We start from the raw sequence: 25,633 nt of genomic DNA, 5'->3' as shown, positions 1-25,633 counted from the left end.
ATGACCATCTTTGGCAACGTGCGCCAGCGGAGCAGACCAAGGGCGCGGGGCCGGGGGTGGGCGGGGGGGGGAAGGGCCAGGAGCCTCGGCTCCCTCAAACCGCGCCAGCGGTCCGCTCCCACACCCGCCACCCCCTTCCTTCCTCGCGCTGGGTGCGCGGCTGGCGTCAGCGCGGCCGGGAGCCGGGGCAGGGAGGGTAGCGCTGCGCCCGCCTCCTCCCGCGCCTCTTCCTCCTCCTCCTCCTCCTCGGTCTTCTCCCTCCGCCTCCCCGCGCGCTCCTCCCTGCAAGGTGGAGTCTGGGGTTGACGTGAGGTACAGGGGCTGGAGAATAAAGAGTGTGGAGTTGAACTCGTGCCATTGTAGTGACTCATCTCGGGCAGAGCGCTGGGGCTCCGAGCAAACCAGCGAGCAAGCGAACGGCGTTCGGCGGGGACAGAGAGAGGGAGTGAGAGAGGCGCGGACGGGCAACGCGGGCCCGTCCGGGAGCGGGCGCCGGGGAAGGGGTGCAGGTCCGGGCGCCGCAGCTGTGGCACGGGGAGCGGGGCCACGTCCCTCTCCGCGCCGGCTCAACTGGAACCCCACCGGCCGCGGGCCGGGCGCAGGCTGCCTTCTTCTAGTCAAGTGTCCGAACCGCTCGAAACTCCGGCGGCGAGTCGGCCACAGGAAGTTTATTCTCAGCTCCTTTTCTAAAAGGAGGAAATAGAAGTTTCTCCAAGCGGGCAGCCTTTCTTTTCGCCTTTTTTTGCCCTGTCTGAAATCGGGGGTCCCCAGACGTGGCAGGCTTGACTCGCCGGGCTCCTATTCTGTTTTACTTTCCAATTTTTGATTGAGCCGGCGGTCCGACCTGAGCTCCGGTTGCGCGCGGGGGCGGGAGGGCGCGCGCAGGGGAGGGACCGAGGGACGCGCGGACTTTTTAGTGGGAGGGACCGGGTGGACAGCCGGACCCGCAGCGCTCATAGAGCAGGAAAGAAGTGCAGCGCTCGGCGCTCGGGGGTCACTGTTCCCGGGGTGTCGCCGCCGAGGGGGAGAAGCCCGGGAGCGAAGACTAGAGCCCGAGGCGCGGCCCGCAGGGAGCCAGCGCTCAGCAGCCGGTGCGCGGCCTCGGCGAGGGCGGGGGAAGAAAAACACCCTGTTTCCTCTCGGGCCCCCACCGCGGATCATGTACCAAGATTATCCCGGGAACTTTGATACCTCATCCCGGGGCAGCAGCGGCTCTCCTGCGCACGCCGAGTCCTACTCCAGTGGCGGCGGCGGCCAGCAGGTAGGTGCGGGGCCCGGGTGCACCTGGCGGCGCGGGCGGATCCCCGCCATCCTCTCGCCGCCACTGCCTCTCTTGCTTTCTTTTCCATTTCTTGGTTTGGCGAGAAAATTCCTACGGGCCACCGTTGTAAGTTCTGGATTTTCGTCTTGTCCTGCCCACACCTCCTTTCATCCCCTCTACCCGCCGCCAACACTTTTTTTTTTTTTAAAGTGGAGCGTTGAGCGGGCTGGAACAGCCAGCAAACCCTATCCTTCACACTACATCTTATCCAGACCAGCTCCTGGAATTGCAGGTCCCCTTCCCAGGAGTCTGTACCTCATCTCCCAGGAATCCACCTCCATTCTCCTCTCTTTCCGTGGTGGAACAAAAAAAAAAAAAAAAAAATTCTTTGCACCCACGGGCCCCTCCCTACATCTCGGGACCTTATTCTTGCGAAAAACCCTCTCCTTCTCTCCCCCGGCCCCCATCGGTCTTAATTTCTGAAAAATGTTGGGGACTCGGAAACATGGTTGGGCTCCTTCAAGTAATCCGGAGTGGGCGCGGGTTGTCGCTCTGGGAATCAGGTGCGAAGGTCAGGAAAGAGGAGGTCAGCCTTGATTGGCTCGGCTGCGCCTAGGTGCCCGGCGCCCATGCATCTCCTGTTAGGGTCGGAGGAGGAGTCTGCACTGCCACCAGAAGGGGCGCCTTGTGGGTCTGGTAGTACCTTGGGGCAAGGACGCCTGCAGAGAGAAGGGGGGGGGGAGGGTGGAGAGACCTCGCTTGGGCTCCTGAGTGGTTCTGGAAGCCGAAAAACAACTTGTTTCTAAAGCAGGCGGACTGGTTTGCACTGGAGGGATTGTGCGTGCGATCTGTCTATAAATACCAGAATAAATAAATACCAGAAGGGTGCTGCTGGGTTGGTGGTGCTGGTGGGGTGCCTGTCCTCGGCAGCAGCCACCCCCCCCACCCCGAGGCTTGTGAGGGAGCTGGCTTAACAAACAAGGCCACTAGAACCTGAAACCCGCCTCAGTCAGGATCTGCAGTCTGTAGCCAAATTGGCTGCAGCGAGAGTTGCTCTGGTAAGGCGGTGGCCTTGGCCTCTATACGCCAGCCAACCAGAGGGGGCTGGGGTGGGCTTCCAGGGAGGAGGGACCCTGATGGAGAATAAAATGGAAACACGGTTCTCTCTGGTAACTGAAGAGGGGTATCTTATTCCAGACTGGCTCCCCATACCTGGTGAGTCCTCAGAACGGCTTTTCTGTGTCTTCCCTCTACCTGCCCTGGTGTCCCCATAAGCACCACTGTAGAGAGCCTGGTCTGTGCATTGAGGGTGCAGTCAGTGCACCCCTAATGACGAATACCAAGGTGAAGAGTTTCAAATCTTGTTCCAAAGTGTTTGATTTTGTTTGCTTTCCAGCCCCATTGGTGGTTTGTATTGAATCCAGCTATCGTTAGGCAATGGGTTAGAGTCATTTATAACCCATTCCCTCATTCTCCGATTCAACAGCCCCCAAAAAGTCCCTCTCTGCCTCTCTGAACCAGGAAGGGTTCTTTTGATTTCTCATCTGCTCCTTTGGCTGCCGTTTCTGTGGCACTCATCATTGAAATGTTACAACCTCGCCGCCTGGCTTTTCTCAGACCCTGGGGCCTGGATGGGAAGTCAGACCGGACATCAGTGCCCCAACTGAATAATCTGTGTCACTAGGGCTTTGAGCCCAGGATGTGAGCGGAGGCAATTCCCTGTTTTGGAAGAAAATCAGACAGGAAACCAGTGCTAGGCAGAAGGAAGAGAACTCAGTCCAGCAGAGTGTAATGGGGCCTCATCACCGAAGCAAAAAGCAGCTGTTGGCTAATTCCTAGCATGCTGTAACACATGAGGATTTTGCAATTAGTAATAACTGGTGCACAGGGTTCTTGCATATACGCCTGCCCATTCGGCCCAGCAGCTTGAGTGAGGCGCCTTTCAAACCAGAGGGATTGGCAAGGTAACATAGCTTTGGACAAGTTTCTCAGCCTATCCACTCCTGAGGGAGGGGGTGGGGGGAGGGAGGCAGGGTTTTTTTCTATCATCTCTGTGGCTTTGAGCAGAGCTGTTCTGTGGTCCTAAGGACTGACGCGAGAAGCTTTTGTTACTTCACAAGTCTGTGACCCCACTCTGGCTCAAGGTAACTTTATTGCATACCAGATAAAGCCTGTAATCACTTTATTTCTCTTAGCTTCCTTTACGGGGAGACTTTCCTGGCAGTTAGTGATGGGCCTTCTTCCTTTTGTGGCATCTCAGCGGACCAATCAGTGTAAGAGCATTCTCTGGTTTCACCCTGGGCAAGTGAATATTATTTTTTTCTGCTCTCTTTGTTTGTGGGGTCTGATATTCCTGAGAAGTTTATTGCTGTTTACTCAACCTAGAACTTTCCTCTCTCGCTTCACAAAGCTTGATCTTAACACATGGCCATGAGTTTCAGTGACTTGGGGAAGGTGGTGGGGGGCAGATAACTCTGTTGAAACCTCTGTTCTTGTATATGGCAGGAACTTGAAGCATGAAAAATATTTCCTGTTCCAGTTATAGTTTTAATCTCAGAGGTTGGTCATTGGTGATTTGATTTGTCTCTAATAGTTGCACACACCTCCCCCTCCTGGCTTTTTCTTTTTATTGTTGTAGTTGTTGTTTTCTCTCTCTCTCGCCTAACTTTCCTAGGAAAACACCTCCCAGATATATGCCCTGCCTGGCTGCGCGACTCTTAAACGGTTTCAGGCCCTGAGCATTACGCAATTCAGCCAGTTACACAAACATAGGTCATTTCATAACTTGTTTTCATCAGCTGGGCCCCCTTTTAATGAAAAACAAAACAAAAACAAGACCCAGAACTTTTCCAAGGCTGCCATTTGTCTGTTCCTCAGATAACTTGTGAAAATAAATCAAGGGGGACAGTTCAAGGAATACCAGACTAGCTCTCTTCTTTGGCAACCATCCTTTTCCAAGACACACACATACACACACACACACACACACACACACACACACACACACACACACACACACACACAAAATTCCCCAGAGTGAACTTTTGCCAACTGTACCCAGGCTGGGACATTCCTCACATCAAAGAACTTTTACCAGAAATGACTGTGATTCCCAAGTCAGCCCCAATCATACCTCTCTAGTGCCCCCTACGGGACATTCTTAGAAGAACTATCTGGGGAATGTATTTTTCCAGCCCCAGAGAGTGTTAACTTGGTGAGTTTTCGGAATTCTTAGGATTTTTTTCTTTTTAATCCAGGTCAAATAAATGCCATATATTTAACAGTGGTTAAATAGGAGCTGCTTGACTTCGAGATGCAGTTTCTTTTCTGTTTGTTTTTTTCTGAATAAAACGTGGTTGAAAAAGGAGTGTTTTTTTTCTTTCCCTATTTTGATATCTGTCAGCACAGTGTCTTCAAATTCCCAAGGCTTGTTTTCTTGATATTGTTTGTATTAGGGCTTTGGGAATTTTATTTGGGGAGGTGGTCTTCAGAATTGGTGGGAAGGTGGGAGGTGTATATTAACGGTCTGGTGCCTTTTTTTTTTTTTTTTTGCCTTGATCTCACAGATGTTGTAGATTAGGATCAAACGAAATGTTATCCCAGGAATTTGTCTGTTCCGCTGATTCTTGATGGTGGAAGTCAGTGTCACTGTTTCACCAAAGTGAGTGGGGTGAAACAGCAGTCACGTATTGTCTGAGTGGCAGTTGAATTTTCCTATCCAAACTCCTGAGTGCATTTCCATTACTTTATTTCTGCCTGCCTCATTATGCAAGGTGAGTGTAAAGTTAGGAGCCTCTGTTTTTTTCTTTTCTGTCTTATTACAAACACACCCGAACTTATGCATCCAAATCACTGTTGTCCCCTTCATTATTGTTCCTTGAGAAGACTAAATACTTATTTGAATGCTGTGGCTATTAGTCAGATTCAGAAAGGTTTTACAGCATCCCTCTTTGGGATTGCCTTCAGCAAATTCTTTTGAAAACCCTCCCTCCTAACATATCTTTGTCTTTTGAGGGTGAATTTGATATTTGGAAGTTATCAAAAGATCTGACATATAAAGAACCAAGTGTGATGTATGAGGTCTGGGTGATCTGTCTGGGTCCAAAGCAAGGTGTGACCCCGAATCCTGTTGGTCTCCATCTCAGGAGTCTTCCTGGGACAGCAGTCACCAAGACAAGGCACACCAAAAGCAGGCGCCTTTGCCACCTCTACCTTAGATGTCCCCACTCTGTTATACAGGAATAAAGGTACTGATTTTGATAATTCGGGAGGCTAACTTTCTGGTCTATTTGTTGAAAGAAAGAAAAAGAATTAGTGTTTTATGGCTGTGTCTCATCTGTGTTGTATGTGGTGTCTTTTGATGGCCACAGCATTTCAAAATGACGGCAGCTGCCCTGATTGAGGCAAATATATCTGTTCCAAACCCCATTCGGTAACTCTGTCCCTCTTGGACTCACTGGGCTGGAGAGGGAAGGTGTAAGACTCCTCTTGCCCACTGCTGTCTCGCACCCTGTCACGTGGCAGTGACTTGGCCATGCTCACCTGCTGTGGTTGTAGAGAAGATGAGACGGCATCCCCTTCCCGTGGAGTGCACAGCTGTCCCAGGATTGGTGGAGGTACAAAAGGGATCCACAGAATGGTGGAGAGAATCCTCTCATGCTTTGGAGTGGAATTTCTGTCCAGAAGGGCCCTGGGAGGAAGGACACTGGGGAACTTGGTGGAAACTCTGTGTTGGTCACCTTATTTTCCTTGCTTTTTTCTTTTCTTCTCTGCTGTTCTTCACTCTGGCAGTTAGGTGAAGATACATAGCATGATTCTTTCAAGTGAACCTGACAGGAGGCAGATCACCTGAGATAGTGTTTGTATACTTTAAAATTTGGGGAAATCATGAGTTATTAGGACCATTTCCATGGTGAGCTAAGTGGCTTTACTCAGAGAGGAAGAAAGGTCAAAGGTCAAAGTGATGTCCACTGCAGAATCTGTGAAAATTGGTTGAATTCCATATAGAAGGCTTTGGAGAACACCCCACGTTTGGTAAAAATACAGAGCATTTGAGTCAAACTGGACCTCAACAGGGTTATTCTGGGGCATTTGAGGCAGCATTTGCCCTGCCCTCTCCTCTTCCCCAAGCCAGTCTCCTGGGATGTTGGAATTTTCCTTTTCCTGTGCTGGGAAACTAAAAAAAGGGGTTCTTAAGAGAAAGAACCCAGTCTCTTCCCAGATATGCATAATCATTTCTGCCTGCCGAGGCAGGTCACAGGTATTCATGGGGTTCATGGCTCGAGTGCTTTGTGGCCCAGTCAAGAATCAATCTGATGGAGAAATGCCTGGCTGAGGGGATGGACCCAAAACACCAACTCTGACTTCCATCTTAAATGCCATTTCTGCCCAGCTCAGGAGTTTCTGGGATAAGCCCTGCCCCATCCACGTCTGCAAGAAATAGGAACCCAAACCCTACTTCCTAGACCTTTCTGCAAAAGGCCGTGGTTGTGACCCTTATTTCTGAATCCAAGGCCCTGCAGAGTTCAGAAAGGTCATTTTCCCAAATTAGCAACTGCTGGGCTACAGGGACCTCTCTGACCTGATGAAGTTGGGTGGCCCTAGGGGCCCTGTGTTCTGAGCTGTCTTTCTCATAGGCAGTGGGAGGACACACGTACTTACTGAGCGGCCCCACAGCTCCCTTAAATTCAGGATGCTTCAGGATAAGGCGGTTCTGCTGCCCAAAGACCTGCAGCAAGGCTTGTAAGGCTTGAACTTTGGCTTCAGGTTCTGGAGATTCAAGCTGTCTAGTGAGAGTCCATCCCTTGACTCCCTGGGTTAGAAGAATAGTTGTGATTTTTTGCTTTCTCACTTCCTCTCTTTATTCTTTTTCCACCAACCTGAGCATGAGAGATGAGAATGATCCTCTAGGACAGGGCTTGCCAAACTATGGCCCAAGTATTTTTGTAAATAGGGCTTAAGAGAGCACAGGCACGCCTATTTGTTTACATCTTGTCTGTGGCTGCACTCACGCTACTATGGCCGAGTTGAGTAGTTGCACCAGAGACCTTATGGCCCTCAGAGTCTAAAATATTTACTATCTGGCCTTTTACAGCGAAAGTTTGCCAAACTGCTCTAGGAGGTCGGTGGGGGTGGGGGGCAGTTTGTCCTTTTATAGGCATTCTTGCCCACCCAGAAGTCAACAGGATGACACAGTGAAAGAAAGCATTTGGAGGCTCTGCCAGGCTGGAATACCACACAGCCATCCAGCATCTTCAATTCTGTCCCTAGAGGAGGAGCTTCCAGGGGGGCTGGAGAGCCCCAGGGGAGTCAAGTGAGGGTCCTGGGTTACCTCCTGTAGCCCCCCACTCGCAGCACACACCTGGTGCTGCAGCAGAGATCAAACCACCCTAATGCCCACAGCTGGGAAACCCCATCTTGGTTTGTGTTCAGTGTTAACCCGTTCGTAGAGAACCATGATTTCTCCCCAGCATGACATTTGACTGATTCTTGGGTCTGTTGTCAGAGAAGAACACCAGCTAACTTTTGGGATCACAGACTCCTAGGCCCACCTCTTCTCTCCGACCCCAGTGTCGCTTTCTGAAAAATACCTTTGGAGTTGAGACAAGACACATCTGCCAGATCTCACTTAAACTTCTGTGTGTGTCTCAGAGAGCCTCCTCCGGCAGACAAAAGCCTTCTTTATCGGAGCCCCAGTCCCCTCAGGGGCTAGGACGTGTTTTCCTTGCAGTTTAGAGCCAGTGTGTTATCCAGATGGCTTTACCTCCCTCTGAAACAAGTTGTACATGCATTTAGAGGCAGTCATTACCTACTGCCTTTTTTTTTATTGCTGTCTTGTTTTGTCTAGACCAAGCCACTGCTGCAAGGAATCTGGCTGATGGCTGGGCACGGCCTTCTGTAGACCTGCCATCACAGAGTGAGTGGGCTGGAGGGCCCCGAGAGGGGCTGAGAGTCAGCACTTAGTCCTAAGGGATCTTAGTCGCTCAGCTTTGCTTCAGGTTTTTGGCTTCCCTCTCCCAGCCTGAAATGGGAGCTCTTTTGTTTGTTTTTTTGGAATGAGGAATGAATTTCTTGGGTGCTTTCCTGAAAGGAAAGCTGACAGTTCCCCCACACAACTGGAAGGTCACATTAAACCATCCTGCTGGATGCCTCGGGTGTCTTTCAAACCCAGAACCGGACTTGGGGAGAGAAACAATAAAAACGTTGGGTGCTTCCCAGGAATGAGAAGCTGGCAATTCTCCCTGGAGCCACCCCTTTTGCACCGTAAATGCACAGACACAATGATGATGCATGATGATGATGGTGATGGTGGTGATGGTGGTCGTGATGATGACGATGCCACCTGCCACTTATTTGGAGCAGCATTTCTCAACCCTGGCTGCACATTAGAACCTCCTCAGGCATTTTTAAAAGACACCTTATCAGAACCCCACCCCAAAGCAATGATTTTAGAACTATAATGGTGAGGCTGGCTCCGGCATTGGTGTTTTTAAAAAGCTCCTCAGAATATTCTAATATGCAGCCAGGGTTGAGAGCTGCCGGTGTGCTTTTATAGCCTGTGACTACAAGTAGCTACTTATTTAATCCTCATGATAGTGCAGTGAGTTTGGTGTTATTACTCCCCTTTCCAGACGGGGAAACTGGGTCCTCAGTGATTCACCAAGGCCTCAAACCCAGGCCTCCTGACTCAGACTACTCCCCATTCACCCTACCAATCCAGCAGCCCAAGAGAAACATAGCTGCCTGGGCTTTAGTGCTTCTGCACACACTCAGCCGCTCACGTGTTCTCACTGCCCTGCCTCCTCACAGCCAGCCCTGGTTGTCTGTTTTTCCTCCTTGAAGATCATTTCCCACTTGTATCCTTCCGTGTTCACTGCACCCTGCCCTCCTTCAAACACACATACCCAGATACACCTGTTACTTTTCAGTCAGCTCTGGATAAAAAGTCCAGTTGTCTTTGCCTTGGGAGGTGACTCAGAATCCATTCATTGCACTGGGCAGCTCTCCTCACGGACTCCCAGAATCCATTGCGCTGGTAACTTCACAGAATCCCAGAATTCATTGCACTGGGTCACTCTCTTCACTGAATGCCCCTGCCCTGGGCCCCCAGGGCAGTCTGGGAGGTGAGGCAGCCACATTCCACCACCCAGACTGGGGTCAGGCAGCTGGCAGGGGAGTGAGCAAGGAAGGGTCCACAGCTCCCTCAGCTGCAGTGAAGTACTCTAAGCTTCACCTTATTTACACAAAGGAACCCGGCTGTCGTCACCAGGGGCGAAGACGGTGGTGGTGGCAGCTGCCGTTGCTGCTGGCGCTTCTAATCCTGGTTGGTCTGATTGGGCCAATATAGGGGAGATGCTATAGCATCCATGCTAATGGCAGTGGGATTTCATCTGGGGTCAACCAGACCTGTGGGGCGTCCTTGGTGAGGGAAGGTCTGTAGGGACCCTTGGTGGGGATGGCCCTGATGCTCTGTCCGAGGGCAGTGGGGATGGATACCAGCACTTGGGGCTGGATTTCGAGGCAGGAAGAAACAATGCTACAGAAGCTTGTGTTGCACCGTATTTGAGAGACCTAGGCTCTTTGTCAGGCTGAACTGGGTTTGAATCCTGACCCCACTACTTATTAGAACGTGGCCTTGGATAAGTTACTTAATCTCTCTAAGCCTAAATTTCTGCCTCTAAAATGGAGATAATGGTAGTTCTTACCTCAGAGGGAAAATTAATGGGATAATCTAGGTTAAACACTACCATGGTGCCTGTCATTTAATAAGTGCTCAGTAAGTGTTAGTTATTATTGTTGTCATCATTTCATCCACCAAGTTAGGGAAGAAAGGATGTGCAGAACCTTTCTGTGGCAACAGGAATCATCCGAGGCTGAGGGTTTCAGGAGGGGAGCTCTCCCCAAAATCTGGAAGTAGGGGATCTTTCCCTTCTCCCCCCTTCTCGCTTTCTAGTAGCTGCCCTGAAGGAAGGTCAAGCCCAGCTGCTGAGGAGCATGGCCCATTTTAGCTTTTGTACTCTGTCATCATCTTATATTTTAAATAGAATGCTTCCTGCAGCATGTTCCACAGAGCTCTGCAACGTGGTCTGGGCATAAATTAAGTGACAGGGAGAAGACTCAGAGCTAGCAGCAAAGTTTCGCACAGACACGCCTGGGAGCACAGATAGATAGATATGTAGATAGATAAAGAGAGACACAGTGTGTCTGCCCCAAGCAAGATGGGGGTGAAGGTCAAGGAGGACAAGGACAGCAAGGGGAAGTCTGGCAGCAGACGCTACCACTTTCAGTCTCATGGGTCAGAGGACATCTTTTCATGGACCTGGTCTCACCCTGATGGGGTCACAACCCCATCATGAACCTGTTTGGAAAGTAACAAAAGCAGACATAATAACCTTCCTGGTGATCTTCGTTGCTGCAAAGCAGTTGGTCGGCAAATCTCCTCAAGGGATCCTAAGCTGGTACCCTGGGGAATAATGGCAAGTGACCCAGAAGCTCAGGAGGCCCAGATGGAAGACCTGCTCTCCTGCAGATGGGGGCCTAGCTGGCCTGGAGGGCTTGAGAGAGGGCCTGCTGAGTGTGAGCTGCTAGGGACCACATCTGTCCTAGAAACCATTGGGGATATGACCACATCCTCGCTGAGCCAGTTGGGGATGGAGTTTCCAGGACCTCAGTCAGGGATCAGATCTGACATGGGGGGTCCCAGGAATAGTTAAGATCCCCTTGATTCTTGGATGTGCAGGAAGTCCACCCAGTGTCTTGACCTTGGCTTCCCAGGCTCTGACTCTACTTTCTGCCAGTTTTGGCCTCCTGGCTCTGCTTGTCCTGTTCTGCAGTATTTATTGGCTCAATCCTACTTTTCTCCTCATTTCAGAAATTCCGGGTAGATATGCCTGGCTCAGGCAGCGCCTTCATCCCCACCATCAACGCCATCACGACCAGCCAGGACCTGCAGTGGATGGTGCAGCCCACGGTGATCACCTCCATGTCCAACCCGTACCCCCGTTCGCACCCCTATAGCCCCCTGCCGGGCCTGGCCTCTGTTCCCGGGCACATGGCCCTCCCAAGACCCGGCGTGATCAAGACCATTGGCACCACTGTGGGCCGCAGGAGGAGAGATGAGCAGGTACAGTTCCGGTCAGGAGCCGCATCGGTGGCTTTCCAGGCCTTATAACACAGGGTTTTTCTGAAGACTGGCAGGGAGCAGGGTCGATCTTCTGGGAGCACTGGGGAGGTGAAGGAGCTCAGGACCTTCATCAGTGCAGGCAGAGCTAGAGACCTGAGAGTCAGGCATTTCGCCTGTGTCCCTTAGAATCTCTGAGTCTTAGTTTCCTCGGCTGCAAAATGGAGATAGGGTCTTGCTGGCCAGGACTTGCTGCCACCCGAATGAGATCATGGTGGGAAAGCGCATAGTGAGTGGTGAGGCGTCAGCATGTGGGCAGGACTTAGGCCCTGCCTACAGCAGTATCATTCTCTGATCCTTGGTACAGGGGCCACAGGACAAGCAGCCAGTGAACCCTGGCTGGGAGGTTTCTGGGGAGTCCTTAACTGTCTCCCAGTATCTGGTAGACACCCAGCAGTCCTAAAGCCTCCCCCCCCGCCGCCCCTTCTAGACCAGTACTGCCCACACTACTTCCATTCTCCCTCCATGTTTCAGGCCTACAACTCAAGGCAGGAGCCCGTTTCAGGTGCCTGGGATGCACATTCCGGAAGTGGAGGGACTCTGGGGTCTTTGGAGTCTGCTCCGCTGCTTGAGCTCCTGGGGCTGGGGGTGGAGGTGGTCAGATATCATCAGCCTTTTTTTTTCCTCAAGGGGCTCAGCTTTGAGCAGGAGTCAGCCTGGCTGAGAGAGACGCCAGAAAAGGGTGGGGCCTGTGCTCTCTACGTAGCATCTACCCAACACTCAAAAGGCCCATTGTCTGTATTAACAGATTACCAAGGCAGCGATGGCCCCCTGCTTCCCAAAAGAGAAATCAGAGTCATGCATAATTCCAGAAAGGAGGGAATGAGCCTTTCAAGAGCCCCATCTGTCCCCCTTCACAGATGACACAGCCAAGGCCTGGACACAGCTACCTGGGGCTACTTGGCAAGTGAGTGGGCAAGCGTGGCCTAGAACCAGGCCCCTGGACCCCTGTGCGGTGCTCCTTCTACAACACCATGCCACCACAAGTCCAGGGAAGGGAGATACTTTGGCAGTAGAATCCCTTTTTCAAATGAAACGTTAGCTTGAAGAATTACTTCAGTTACAGCTTTGGAACCCCTCCCCATTTCAACCACTGTCCGCCTCCACTCCTTGTTCCAATACAAGGACCTTTCAAACGTGGTGCCCAGTGGATGACTGCAGATCCAGTGCCACTAGTCCCCAGGACACTTAGAATCACAAGGGTCACTGCGCTGAGGAACCGGACGCTTTCACAGGAGCCCCGTTCCTCTGAGGACAAAGCTGGGCCTTGTATCCATTACATGTTGGTTTGTTCTATTAGTGGCAGGGCCCTGTGCAGGGGCAACATGGAGAGGTGAGTGTAATAGACAGTAACAGACACAGCTCCCAGGTGCTGTCGGGCTTCTGCTGCTGGGGCAAGTGGCCAGTATCCCCCCTCACTGCTGCTTTCCATACCTGTAGTTATAAATATTGCAGTAGCAGTGATCCTAAGGTCCTCTATAAATGTGCTTCCTTCAGGGAGCCCAGGGTGCTAAGCTTTATAGTCACTGATGATTTGGATTCTCTCTGTACGTAAGGGACCCCTGAGTGAGAGCCAGGCTTGTGAGGGACTCTTGGGTTAGCAGGACAACAAAGCAAGATGTGCTGAGTACTCTTCATCCTTTTCTGGACCTAGCTCACACCAAATTTAGAAGTTTATATCTGGAAGAGTCTTTGGAGACCAGCTTTTCTATAATTTTCAGTAATTATAGAAAATTCAATAATTTTCCCTCTGCACCTATTTTACAGATGAGGAAACTGAGGCCCAGAAAGAAGGGCCTTGTCCAGGCTCACACAGTGAGTTAGTAGCAGAGCCAGGACTAGAATCCACCTCTTTTGACCTTCAGCCCTGTGGTTTTCCCACCACACCACCTAGGCGTGCCATAAGACAGTTTGGAGAATTTCCTTCCTTTTTTGAGGGGGAAGGAGAGAGCCAGAAGTGTTTTATCCCGTGTCAATTAGGAGTTCAGATAATCATCTGGCAGCTTGGAGGAAGCCTAGGTGGTAGCATCCTAGAACCTTGGCTCTTTGGGTTCCTAGCCCTAGGGTCTTTTCTCAGAGGCTCACTTCCGCCTTCCCAGCCTCCCCCAGGGGGAGGAACCTGTTACCAGGGGCTGGCCTGGTGCCTCACTGCCCTGCTCCGGAACCTGCCCCAGAGGCTCCCTCTGAGGCCAGCAGTGGCGGGGAGGGACGGGTGTGTGTGGCTTGTGGATGGGTACGTGGTGGTGCTGACACACTCAAGTTGTAACCGTGTTGTCACCACCCCTGAACACTTCCTAAGCCAAGAGCTCCCACAAGTTGCCCCACACCTCACCAGATAGGGGCGAGACTTCTAGGGCAATTGGGAGGCCAAAATTTGTCCAGAGGCAGCCAAGGGGGAACGGAGGCCAAAGTGGACCAGGACCAGCTCTCCATCTTTTCTGCCCCTCATCAGTGAAGGAGGAGGGGGGCTAGCTGGGCCTCAAGGGGAACCCTGGTAGCCTTTCAGTGCTGAGCCCTGAACCCACGACTGCAGCAGGGTTACCCTCTTGGGCTCAGGTTGAGACAGGGTTAGGAATAGCAAGTATTCAGGGCCTTGGCCAAGTGGCCTTGTGACCTCAGCCGATCCCCACAGAGAACAGGGTGCCTGAATCTGTGGACTCCGGGTCTCCAGTTGATTTGCTGCCCAGTGAGTGCAGAAAAGGCATCAGAGAGGAGACCTCTGAATTGCATCTTCTTCTTTCTAGCACTTTCTAGTTTAGAGAGGACTGTCACACTGCATCTCATCTGATCATTGCAGAAACTTTGTGGAAGGCAGGGCAGGTCCTATTAACCCCATTTTACAACTGGGGCTCTGAGGCTCAGAAGGGTCAATAATCTGTCCAAGTCCACCCAGAAGTGCCACATCTGTGTTTGGCTGCCAGCTGCCTGACACCTCTCAGAAGAGAGACTGTGGAGCCATTGGCTTTCCTGGGGAGGCGGAGGAGGGGGCTTAAGGAGGGACGTGGAGCCAGGACTCCAGTGTGGACTCCAAGACCGGGTCTCTGGAAGGGGCCTGAAGACTAACAGAGATGTTACCGCTGGATGGGCTCAGGTCAGTGCGCACCACCTGGAGGCTGCTGCAGGGGGTGAGGGCCACAGTGATGCTGTGCCCTGTGCAGGACATCACAGCCACGCACCTTCAAGGCTGCAGGGAGCGTCCTGGGGACTCTGGCCTGGGCCCAGCCCGGGCAGTGGCTCCCTCCCTCACAGGATGGCTGGTGGCCCAGGCAGCATCCATCAGTGGGGCGGCTTCTCTCTTAGCCCCTCCAAAAGTGGCTTTGGCCCTTTCCCCATGTGTCCCTTGAGGGTAGGACTCAGGTCTTATTCCCCCAGACTCTTCTAAGCCCCAAGTACTGTACTTGGCATCTTGTAGGTGTGCCGTCAGTCTGATGACTGAAGGGGTGGTCTGTCTTTTTGAACTGCTTTCTGCCTTGGCCCCCAGCCATCTCCTCACATCACCTCTGCGAGGGGCTGGTGGCCCTTCTCTGGAAGGGGGGCTCTATGTAAACAGAGTGTCAGCCCTGATGGGGGAGCAGAGTTCTTGCCCTCTGGCCTGAGCCACGGGCCCCTAACCAACCTCACTGTGAGGAGCTGCAGGGGGATTTTTGTTCATTTGGTTCGTTGACAAATCTCTAACCCCACAAACTGTGCCTGGCGTGTAGAAGGGCTCGTTGGTTGAATGAGTGGATGTGGTGGGCAGCAGGGTTTAACCTGCCTAAGGGCCCCTCCTCCTTTTGCTGGTCCTGTCCAGCCTGGCACTGTGCCAGGCACACTGGTGAGTCCTCGGGGTTGAACTGTGAGCGGCCAGCACTCGAGGGCTGGCAGAGGGCCTTGGGAGTGGGTGGCCCTCCCTCTGGCAACAGAACGTGCCCCCCTGGGTGGTTCTTACTCTGGGCCCAGCTCCTTAATCGAATGGAGATAATGAGGCTTGCAGAGCAGGCAGAGTGATGGGGAGGCGTAATTAGGCAGAGCGGAGGAAGCTGCTTAAGTGGGTGGGGCAGGCCTGGCACGGGGGGACTCTGGGGGAAGCAGTCCCAGCTCATTCTCTCGGGCCTTGGCACTGAATCGGGGCTGACCTGACACGTGCTGCCATCATGCTTGGGCTGGTGAGTCCCTGACCCATGGCTGCCCTGTTCTCCCTTCAAACACGTGACATCACCTTCCGGTGGGGTTCAGCTCTAAGTGCCCTCCCAGGCATCCAGACAGCAGTGAGCCGCATGTTCTGGGCCTCTGAGCCGTGCTCCTCTTGCCTTCGGCCCTCCCCTCCCCAGTTCCAGAAGGGCTTCTTCCCCTACTTAAAATGCAGTTAAAAGCCAAAAAGATGGTGAGCCATTTATCCGAGCCTAACCATGATCCTTGACCTTGGCCTCTAGCTGTCCCCTGAAGAGGAGGAGAAGCGTCGAATCCGGAGGGAGAGGAACAAGCTGGCCGCGGCCAAGTGCCGGAACCGCCGCCGGGAGCTGACAGAGAAGCTGCAGGCGGTGAGGAGCTCTGCGTGGGGTGGGCGCGCTTCTGGGTGGGCCAGAGCAGGGACCCCAGGGCTCCTGGCCCTCGCCCCTCCTCCTTGCCCCTAGTGGCTGACACGTGAGTCAGTGCAGACAGAGACATTCCTTCCTTTCAGCACACGGGTCAGCACTGCCCTGATTAAAGGAGAGGGCTGGGGAGAGGGAGCTGGCCTTTAGCACCAGCCTGGGCCCAGAGAGCATTGGACAGGCTTCTTGGGCCTGGTACCCTTTCTCATTCAGCACCTGAGCGATCCCTGCACTGAGACCTGCTGGGGCTCCTGGGTGAGGGATGGCAGAGGGTGTTGGCATTGCCGGGCCCGGGAGCCAAGGCAAGCCCAGACCTGCCTCCTCTGGGGCTCCTCTTCCCAGGGTGCCTGCCACCAGCAGGAGTGGCCCGGCCTAGCTTCAGCCATCTAGTCTGGGCGGGCGAGCATTGTGGGGAGCTGCTCTCTGGGCTCCTTCACCTCTGCAGGGGTCGTGACGCTCTCTGGGTCTCCTGGAGATGGGTCACGTGCAGCTGAGTTGTGCTCTCCTGGGGTTTTCTCATATCCTTCGTGTCTGGGAGGGTTCCCTGCCTCTGCCCTGAGCCTGAAGCTGTCACCTTGGTACCTCATTCTGCCCTTGTGAGTCATTCTCCCCTGCTGCCTGATTGCCCACACCTGGGGGCCCATGGCCCTACCCCTCCCTCTCAAAAGCTTGACCTGACCAACGTCACATAACTCCCTCCAGAGCCCCGCCTTCCAGGATGGGCCGTATGCCATGTGGAGGAAACCCAGAGCCAGGACTAACTCTCCTGGGTGGAATGTGTGCAAAGTGAGGAGGTGAGGGAGACTCTGTTGGCAGTCCTTGCAGTGAGCAGCCAGGATGGTGCTTTGGAAATCATTGCCTTGCACATCCTATTACTTTAGTTAATCCTCCCAGTTACCATTCACCTGCTGCCGCTTCCCTTTGTCCATCCTGGAGCCCTCGCTCGTGGGTCTTGAATGTGCACTGCGTGAATTCCGTGATGCCTGTAGTAGTGCCCTGTGGAGGTGTTAGAGTCGGGGAGGAGGAGTGGGAGTGCTCCGATGTCACGTGAGGCAGATCCGTTAGTGATCAGCACTCCCCGGGGAGACTCCCCGAGCAGAGCCCTCCCTACCACTAACCTTCCAAGGAGCCATGCCCCCTGGGTGTACCCCAGGTGCTTCTGCCACCAGCCCCAGAAGAGCCTGCCCCCTGAGGCCCCGCAGCTTTCCCCCCACCTCCCTAGAAGCCTCACACCCTACTCCCCCGCGCCTCCCCACCTACGGCCCAGCCACCCAGGCCCTGAGCCACATCCTCCACAGGAAGCCTCTCGTAAGCTCATGACGTTCATCAGACCCTTGAGACAGATGGAAACTTTTTTTCACTTCGGAATGTGCTGTACTCTGCTTAGCGAAGCTCTGGCCCATGTCATCTCGTTCTCAAACAGGAATCTGTGTTCAGGAAAAGTGGGGAAGAGGCTGGTGACACATGCCTTTCCGTATTCCATAACGACCCCCTGCATGTGCATCTGTTGCTTCTCTGGCTTTGTGTGAAGGGAAGGGCTGAGGTCCATGCCAGCCTCACATGCCCGCTCAGGCTGGCAGGGGTCTCATCTGTTAAAGCACAGGGGCTGAACTGAATGTTCTCCCGGGGTTCTGTGAGTCCTGAAACATATGCTTTCTACTTAGAGCAAAAAAGGGAAGAGGGACGGTGAAGATCCCAACGGGATGGATCGAGCGCTTCCTATAAGCCAGGCACTGCCCTAGGCTTGTGCGTGCAGACAGAAACCTCCACTGTCACGCAGCTTAGAATTTAGTGTCGCTGTGTCCACGGCGAGCTGGATGGGGTTGAGGAGGCACGAGGAGAGGGGGTGGAGCTGCGTGCTGTGCTCCCTTCCCCCGCCGGATCTCACTATTATTCACCCCTCAGGGTACCGGGGGGCGGTCCTGGCACGAAGGCAGAAGAGCGTAGTAGCATATGGACTCTGGAGTCAGCTACATTGGGGTCAAATCTGGGCTACCCTACCTGCTTGCTCTGTGGCATTGGGCAAATGATTAAACCTCTTGGAAACTCAGTTTCATCTGCAAAATGGGTTGCTGATAGCTGCTTCAAAAAACTGCTAGGTTGAATGAGATAATGCCTGTGAAGTGCTTAACACAGTGCCTGGCACAAAGTGAGTGCTCGATCATGACAGCTACAATTGTTAATTCACCCTTCCTCCAAGCTGACCTTCCTCTTCTCTCAGTCTGGAGCTTTGGGAACAAAAGGAAATCTTAAATGTGCAGGTGGCTCAGAAGCAGTGGGGTGTGAGCTTGCTGCCTTCAAGCTCTGTCCTCTGAGCACGTGGCTGGTTTTCCGTTTGTCACCCAGATTTGACAACCCCCCAGCGCACCCCCTGCTGTCCCTCACATACCCCTCTTCCCCTGCAGGAGACGGAGGAGCTGGAGGAGGAGAAGTCAGGCCTGCAGAAGGAGATCGCCGAGCTGCAGAAGGAGAAGGAGAAGCTGGAGTTCATGCTGGTGGCCCACGGGCCTGTGTGCAAGATCAGCCCCGAGGAGCGCCGGTCGCCCCCGGCCTCCGGGCTGCAGGCCCTGCGCAGTGGGGGCAGTGGAGGGGTAGGCGCCGTGGTGGTGAAGCAGGAGCCCCTGGAAGAGGACAGCCCCTCGTCCTCATCGGCGGGGCTGGACAAGGCGCAGCGCTCCGTGATCAAGCCCATCAGCATCGCTGGGGGCTTCTACGGGGAGGAGCCCCTGCACACCCCCATAGTGGTGACCTCCACTCCTGCCATCACTCCAGGCACCTCGAACCTCGTCTTCACCTACCCCAGCGTCCTGGAGCAGGAGTCTCCAGCGTCGCCCTCTGAGTCCTGCTCCAAGGCTCACCGCAGAAGCAGTAGCAGTGGGGACCAGTCATCAGACTCCTTGAACTCCCCGACTCTGCTGGCTCTGTAACCCAGCTCCCAGGGGGGTCCTCGTCACTGCCTCCTTCCCAGGGACCAGCACCTTTCAGCACTCCAGGGCCATGAGGGTAAGAAGGGGACCCTGCCAGAGAGCTTCCTGGTTCTGGGGAGACCCAGGTGGGATTTGGCGGTGAGGCGTTGGAGGACTTGGATGATCTCTTAGAAGTCACGGGACCTCCTCCCTTGTTCATCTTGCAAAGCAAATCCTGTTTCTTGAAAAACGTTGGAGAACTTGGTTTGGTGGACCCGGGCATCTCTCTGGCTTCTGAAGAGCCTGAAGCTGGTGTGGACCGTTCCCGTCCCTTTGTCACGATATGTCTCTGGAGTGATGGTGTCTTTCTCTGCCCCACCAAGCATGCTCAGTGCCTTTTGGTTTCACCTTCCCACTATTTGCCCCTTCCTTCCCCCAGTGTCAATTTCACTTCCTCTTGGTTTTTATCAAATTTGCCATGACATTTCATCTGGGTGGTCTCAATATTAAAGCTCTTCATTTCTGGAGATGGGGCAGCAGGTGACTCTTCTGCTGGGGCTGACTTGTCCAGAAGGGGACAGTCAATGTGCAATACAGAACCTTTCCTCCCCTGACACTCCCGGTCCACCACCATCTCCAGAACCACCAGCAGGGCTCCCTGAGCTCTCAAGGAGATGCCGCCATCGCTGGGAGGCTTGGAAGACCCTTCCTCCCCATCCTCGGTGACGGCTTTTGGAGGAGCGGCTTGGCCAAAAGACAGGGTGTGAGTGAGACAGCCGGGGCACAGATTGGGTTTGCCAAATGCCTAATTACCGGGCCAGGAATAGTGCCAACAAGCCACATGGGTGTCTTGAGTAGGACGTCTCCTGTAATTACTGCCTCGCCGTTCTGCCCCGGACCCTTCTCTCCAGACCAGGGAGGCATCTCTTCCTAGGAGCCACAAATCACTCCAAGTCCCTGCTGGCTCTGCCCTCCCCCACCCTGTCTCTCAGGGTGATGCCACCCACAGAGGTTTAATGAGTGTGGGCCTGGCCCCTCCCCAAGCCTCAAAAGCGCCCCTGCTGTGGACAGAAATGCAGGGGGAGGAAGGAGGGAGGCAGTCGGAGTCGGGTTCGCCTCGCAGCAGCCCCAGCACCTGCTTCTCACCTCTCACCCTGGTGCCTGTTCAACCCCCTGTGGTCATCTGCTACCTAATGGATCTAGCGCTTTTTCTTTTACACTCCCCTGCCCCCTCACCCCAGTGTGCTCCTCAGATCCATCAGCCAGTTGTGACCAGCTGGCCCAGAGCTGTCACTGTGGCTTGCAGCGTACATGCCATTCTTGGGGGCTGCTGAAATCAGAGATGAGATGTGTTGCTTCCCGCTGCAAGCTAGCTGCTCCCTTCCCATGGGGTGGGGGGCAGGGAAGGAGTCCTCCAGCCTCGCCAAGAGCACAACTCAGCAGAGCTCAGCGTGGTCCCCACCTCCCACCCCTCAAAGCCTTTTTCTCCCCAGGGCTGATCTTCCAGAATGAGCTTCTGCTGGGCTAGTGCTCTGAGGGAGACCCCGCTATTGTGATTCAGCTCTAGAGATCATTGTATGATAATTTAAAACTATATAGATATTATTTAAATCAACCCAGTGGGGGTTAGAACTCAAAGTTGGACTCCGGGGAGAGAGAGAGAAAGAGAGCAATGACATGGTTCCCTGTTCCCTATTCCCTTCACGTACCCAGGCCTGGCACACCGGCCGGTATTTAATGTCCATTATCCACTTGCCATGCACTAGACACACAGAATGGAACAGCCGAATGCCTAAAATACACAGACCGCTATGACTGGGAGTGACGTGTGGAGAGATAGGGCATGAAGAGAGAGGAGATTAAAAGAAAAAGTATTTTGTCCCCAAATGCTTTAAAAATGTTATTTCCCACATTCCTTGGCTGTGACGCTGCCTTCCCAGTTCCCCAGAGGTTCTGGGAGCGGCGCTCCTAATAAGATTGGGCCACTGGGTTTCTCTGGCTTCAGATTAATCAAGGACGCAGAAGTCAGCAAGGAGTAGCAGGAGGTGGGCAAAGAGAACTGGGGTGTGCTCAGCTCTGAAAGGCTTAATCATCTCAAGTGGTATTTGTGGCCAATTGGGAGCTATTTGCTTCTTTTTGCATATATATATATATATATATTTCTTAAATGAAGCTGCTTTCTGGTGTTTTATTTCTAAAAGTCCCTTTGTGCCCCACTTTGCACAGCCCTGATCCCAAGGCAGGTCCCGGTATGAGACTTGGGGCCGGGCTGTACATGCCTGAGACAATGTCTGGCTTTCGTTCTGATTTCAAGCTGCGTTGGCTTTGGGACCAGCAGAAAACAAAACCCCAGCCGCCCCTCAGGATCTTGAGGCCTCCGAGCTGTGTTTCTATTCAGGACCCTCTAGCTTTGTTCTGGGAGGTAGTCTGGCTTCCCCAAAGCCAGAGGTTATTCGGAGAAGGCTGAATATTCACACCTAACGCACTAGTGTATCCTCAGTCACTTCCTCCTGGCTGTTCCCCAAGTTCACACCAGACCCAGGCCTGCCTCCTCCTCCTCCTCTTCCTTCCTTCCTTCCTTCCCCCTCCTCCTCCTCAGGGAGCAGCCGCAGGGGGGAGGCCTTTGTGCTTGGGCAGGGAACCCTGTGCTCCCCTTGTGTCCCCAGCCGTGAGGCAGCTGGTGTGGACTCCAGCTGGGCTGCAGGCAGCTCTGGGATGGCACAGGGCAGCCACCCCTTGACAGGCTGGTGTGAAACACACCGTCCCCTTGGCCACCTGGCTGGCCTCTCTGGGAATAGTCCTCTTCCTGGCTGGGTGGGTGGGGGCAGCTGCTGACACAGGAAAGAGAGGAGATCCCAGGTGAAGTTTAGGCAATTGCCAGAGCCAACTCAAAGCAGGGAGTTCACTGAGGAAGTTTTCAGAAAGAAATCATTGTTCTGCCCGTGAGACAGGCCAGGTGTCTTCACTGCGCCCAATCACACAAGCATCTCAACGCCAAGAACCATCAGAGGCTACGGGTTCTCTTTCTCAGGCTTTGGGGAAAGGAGTCTCCTCTCTGCTCCCACATGGCTCCATTTTAAGGATGAGCTCAACTTATAGGCATTGGGACTTTTCTCCCATTTCCTTGATGGACCACCAGTGCTTCTCGCAGTCTCTTCTTGTAACTTTCAGGTTGATTTCCTCCTCTGATGAGACATCCACGTGGCCTCTTTAAGAAGGAAAAGAATAACACCTACTATGTGCCAGACGCTGTGTTAGGCACTTTTATATATATATATACCTTCTTTAGGATGAGACTGAGCGATGAGGACTTCCCTTATTAAAAGCCCACAAGTAATGAATAAAAAAAACACTTGGAGGTGAGAAGGTCTTTCTCCAAAGATCCAAGGCAAGATTGCCTTCAATCCGAGGTTTGTTCTCAAAGACCAACCCCCTACAATATCCTTCCACCTCTAAACTTGTTTTCCCTGTGATGTGCTCCTTTGCACTTTTCAGATGGTTGACCTGAGTTTTATAGAATTTGTGGACCAATAGGATACGTGGTGTGTGTAACTTTCTTTTAAAAACTTAAGTAAAGGGGTCTTGCTATTTTCTGCTTGTTGAGTCTTCTTGGCATTCATCTTAAAAGCCAGCATCTCACTATTTATTGACAGGTCGTGTGTGTGTGTGTGTGTGTGTGTGTGTGTGTGTGTGTGTTCGTGTGTACATTTCTAGGTGTGCCCATGTCCTCCTGCACCTTTTAAAAAAGGAAACCCAGTCACCCCACTACCTATTTGACATCTTTTCGTGCTTCTAGTATTTTGGTCATACATCAAAAAGGGTTTTAATTTTTTAATGCTGACATGTTCAGGAGGAGCTGGGTCAAATTTTGAGCGGGGCATGGGAAGGGGAGGGGGAGAAGAAATTGACATTTATTTTATTATTTATTTTAAATGTTTACATCTTTGTGTTGTACCAAGCCTGAATAGAAACAGATAGCATTAAAATGCTCCGTTCCTCTCTCCCTCTCTTTCTTCTTTATAATTTTTCTAAAAATTTAGGCTAATGATACTCTTTTTGTTTCTAAAATGATTTGTGATTTGTGCTGTATAAACTGTATAAAAAAAGGTCTGTTTTTAAAGATGGACTGTCATTCCTCTAGGGACAGTGGTCACCAAGAAGTCTATGTTGTAAGAGAACACAAGGAAACATCCTGCCGTGTTCCTCAAAAATTATTTTCTCTGTATGATTAAAAGTTTATTCCATTTATTTTAGTTTGTGGTTACTTGATATTGAGGAAGAAAATCTTCGCCTTTGTATAAAGAATAGGTATCAGGGTGTCTTTTCTGCAGTGAGAGATGTATATATAGTATTTTGGATATAGTGGACAATCATAAGCTTTGTGCATCTGTATTTGAGGTATGTCAATGATGTGGAGTAAAGACTGCTATAAGATCCTGGAGGCAAAAAAAAGTTGTACAAGATTCCTACAGCTTGATGGGGAATTTAATTATCTTTCTGAGCACCTTGTTTTCTTTCTTTTTTTAAGTATTGGTGAAATGGTCCCATTGGAAAGGCTTCTAAATAGGCCTCTCCAGGCAGGGCTGTGAGCTCAAAAATCTTTGTATACTTTTGAAAATTGAGGAGTAGCTCTGCTCTAAAGCATCTCTGGTGGTGTTTTGTTGTTGTTGTTCTGTTTTGTTATTTTACTGTAATACAAGCCTACAGTATTTGCACTAAAGAAAGCTTGTTAGAAAAAGCTTGCTGCTATGGAAGAGAGAACATATTACAACTTTTTTTCCTTTTTTTTTTTTTTTTTTTTGGTTAGCTTCTCCACTTTCAATTGAGTAGCATTTTGTAGAATAAAATGAATTAAGATTGAAGAGCCTCTGATGGTTGGTTTATTCTGTGTTTTCTTCCCATCTCTCCTGTCACGTCTCCTTTTTTCTTCTAGACTTTTCTACCTTTGGCCCCGTGGGCAGAGCTGGTCTCTCTGGTGGGAGTGGGGAAGCAAGGAATGGCTCCCCGGGAACCTCTTTCTGCAAAACTGGGAGGTGAGCTGCTGGGAGGGGCTTAGACCTTCCCCACCTCCTTTCTCTTGCTTCTTTCTCTTCTTGACCCTCTCCAAACCCTCCCAGTCCTGTTTCCCACTTCTCAGGGCCTGATTCTCAGCTGGCTGCCAAGTGCAAGCCACTAATGGTGCACAGTGCTGTCCCTTCCTGGGGGTACTTTGGATTGTATTTCAACAAGGTTGACTCTGGAAACTCAAGAATCTTCAAAAAACCAATTTAAGGTATCGCTCAGATGGTCCAGGTGGTCACGTGAGGTCACGCGCAGGAAAGGCCTCTGGAAACAACCAAGGTGTGCAAATAATGATCACATCTCTGGACTTCCTTTTTGAATAGACCCAGTTTGTTGGGTGTGGAACACTGAGAAGTGTCAGCCAGATCCCATTGCCCTGTAGACCAGGAAACCCCGGGGTAAAGGGGGGAGCATCTGTCCTGGGTGCTGTTTCCCTGCAGTATAAACGGTAGGGAGACACACCTGTAATCAATTAGCGCTCGCGATGGTTGGCAGCTGCTGAGAGTCAGGCCCTGAGATGACACCACTTGCTCCTAATCTGCATAAGACGAGCCCAGGGTGTAGGCCTCGTTTCCTGGAGGACCCAAGAGCACTGGCCTGTGAGTCACAGGGGCCCTGAATCCTAGGCCTGCCCCCACTACCCGTAACCTCTCTGAGCCTTAGTTTCCTCTCTGTAGAGGGGGAGGGGAACGATAATACTATGCGAGCACCCGCCTGGGAAGGATTCCCATATCTCCTTTCCCTTCCGAGAGGGCCTGGAATATAAGGGAACGGGGCACTCAGAGTTCTCAGCACCGGGCCTCCAAGCCACCTCTTCTGCCTGAGTAGACAACAAGGAAAGGGTCTGGGGTGTCTCAGGGGGACCTGTATTTTCCTGAGCAACTGATGCGTCTCTTTGTGAGTGTCAAGGAGGCAGGTGCTGGGAATGTTCATGTCGGCTTCTGTCGGCTTTCGGGATTATGCTGTCCTGAGAGAAGCAGGCGTCTCTGCTCGCCTCTCGTGGCTAGGCGCTTCTGTCACATTTTTCATCTTCCAGTAACACTTCGAAATCGACTTCGTTTGTTAAAATTCCCACCTCTTCACTCACATGGCAATTAGAGAGGTTGATGGTTGCCAGGCGCTTATTAGATGGAGTCATAAGCAGTCCTGTTTCTTTGGGTGACTGTCAATGCCTTCAAAGCACGCAGACAGCTTTTTAGTCTTTTACTGAGAAAAACAATAAGGGGCCACCTCCACTGGGCTCTAACAGGGTCTGTTGGGGAATTTGCAATTCCTGCTGAGTCTAGGCTGTCTTGAACCAAACTAGTTCAGTGACCTGGGTTGATGGGAAACTCTATTGATTACATTTCCAACAAAGTTGGAGTTCTAAAGATTAAGCGGGGTTCTCTCCCTCGGGAAAGACGACTTGGTGAGCGACTCCTGGGACTATCCCCTTTTGCTGGACCTAGAGTTTCCCAAGTGAACACAACTTTGTCACTGGGCTTTCTTTGTTCACTGGACCACCGCTGAATAAGGGAAAAGGAATTTCTCCTGGAGCTGCTATTTTCCAAGGCCGTCAGCAGTGTTTGTCTCTTGGGTTACTGAATGAGACACGTATGTGAAGGCATAGGAGAAGGTATGAAGTGCTGAAAAAAAAAGGAGGAGACTTGGTTAT

General features: G+C 52.2%; 1 protein-coding gene across 3 annotated transcripts; it reads left to right on the top strand.

The window, feature by feature from the left end:
- Nucleotides 1–382: 382 nt before the first annotated feature.
- Nucleotides 383–23,780, top strand: FOSL2 (FOS like 2, AP-1 transcription factor subunit). Of its 3 annotated transcripts, none has more exons than XM_082427974.1 (5): nt 1,203–1,261; nt 8,109–8,177; nt 11,133–11,384; nt 15,854–15,961; nt 18,418–23,780. In XM_082427974.1, the coding sequence occupies exons 3-5, from the start codon at nt 11,148–11,150 to the stop codon at nt 18,937–18,939; spliced, it is 867 nt and encodes a 288-aa protein (XP_082284100.1). In that variant the 5' UTR covers nt 1,203–1,261; nt 8,109–8,177; nt 11,133–11,147; the 3' UTR covers nt 18,940–23,780. The 3 variants fall into 3 exon arrangements, with proteins under 3 accessions (XP_082284099.1, XP_082284100.1, XP_082284101.1); XM_082427975.1 differs by lacking the exon at nt 1,203–1,261 and adding an exon at nt 5,577–5,877; XM_082427973.1 differs by lacking the exon at nt 8,109–8,177 and having other exon boundaries at nt 383–1,261.
- Nucleotides 23,781–25,633: the final 1,853 nt, after the last annotated feature.

Source organism: Balaenoptera physalus (assembly GCF_965194825.1).
Source record: "Balaenoptera physalus genome assembly, chromosome: 15".
Taxonomy (NCBI): Eukaryota; Metazoa; Chordata; class Mammalia; order Artiodactyla; family Balaenopteridae; genus Balaenoptera; species Balaenoptera physalus.
The sequence above is the reverse complement of the archived record's forward strand: the minus strand, read 5'-3'. Positions and strand labels throughout refer to the sequence as shown.

Excerpts from the sequence above, each read along its gene's own strand:
- FOSL2 (XM_082427973.1), top strand. The coding sequence starts at position 1,160 with ATGTACCAAGATTATCCCGGGAACTTTGATACCTCATCCCGGGGCAGC. Across the intron at positions 1,262-11,132 it reads GTGGCGGCGGCGGCCAGCAG|AAATTCCGGGTAGATATGCC; the intron begins GTAGGTGCGGGG and ends TCCTCATTTCAG. Across the intron at positions 11,385-15,853 it reads GCAGGAGGAGAGATGAGCAG|CTGTCCCCTGAAGAGGAGGA; the intron begins GTACAGTTCCGG and ends CTTGGCCTCTAG.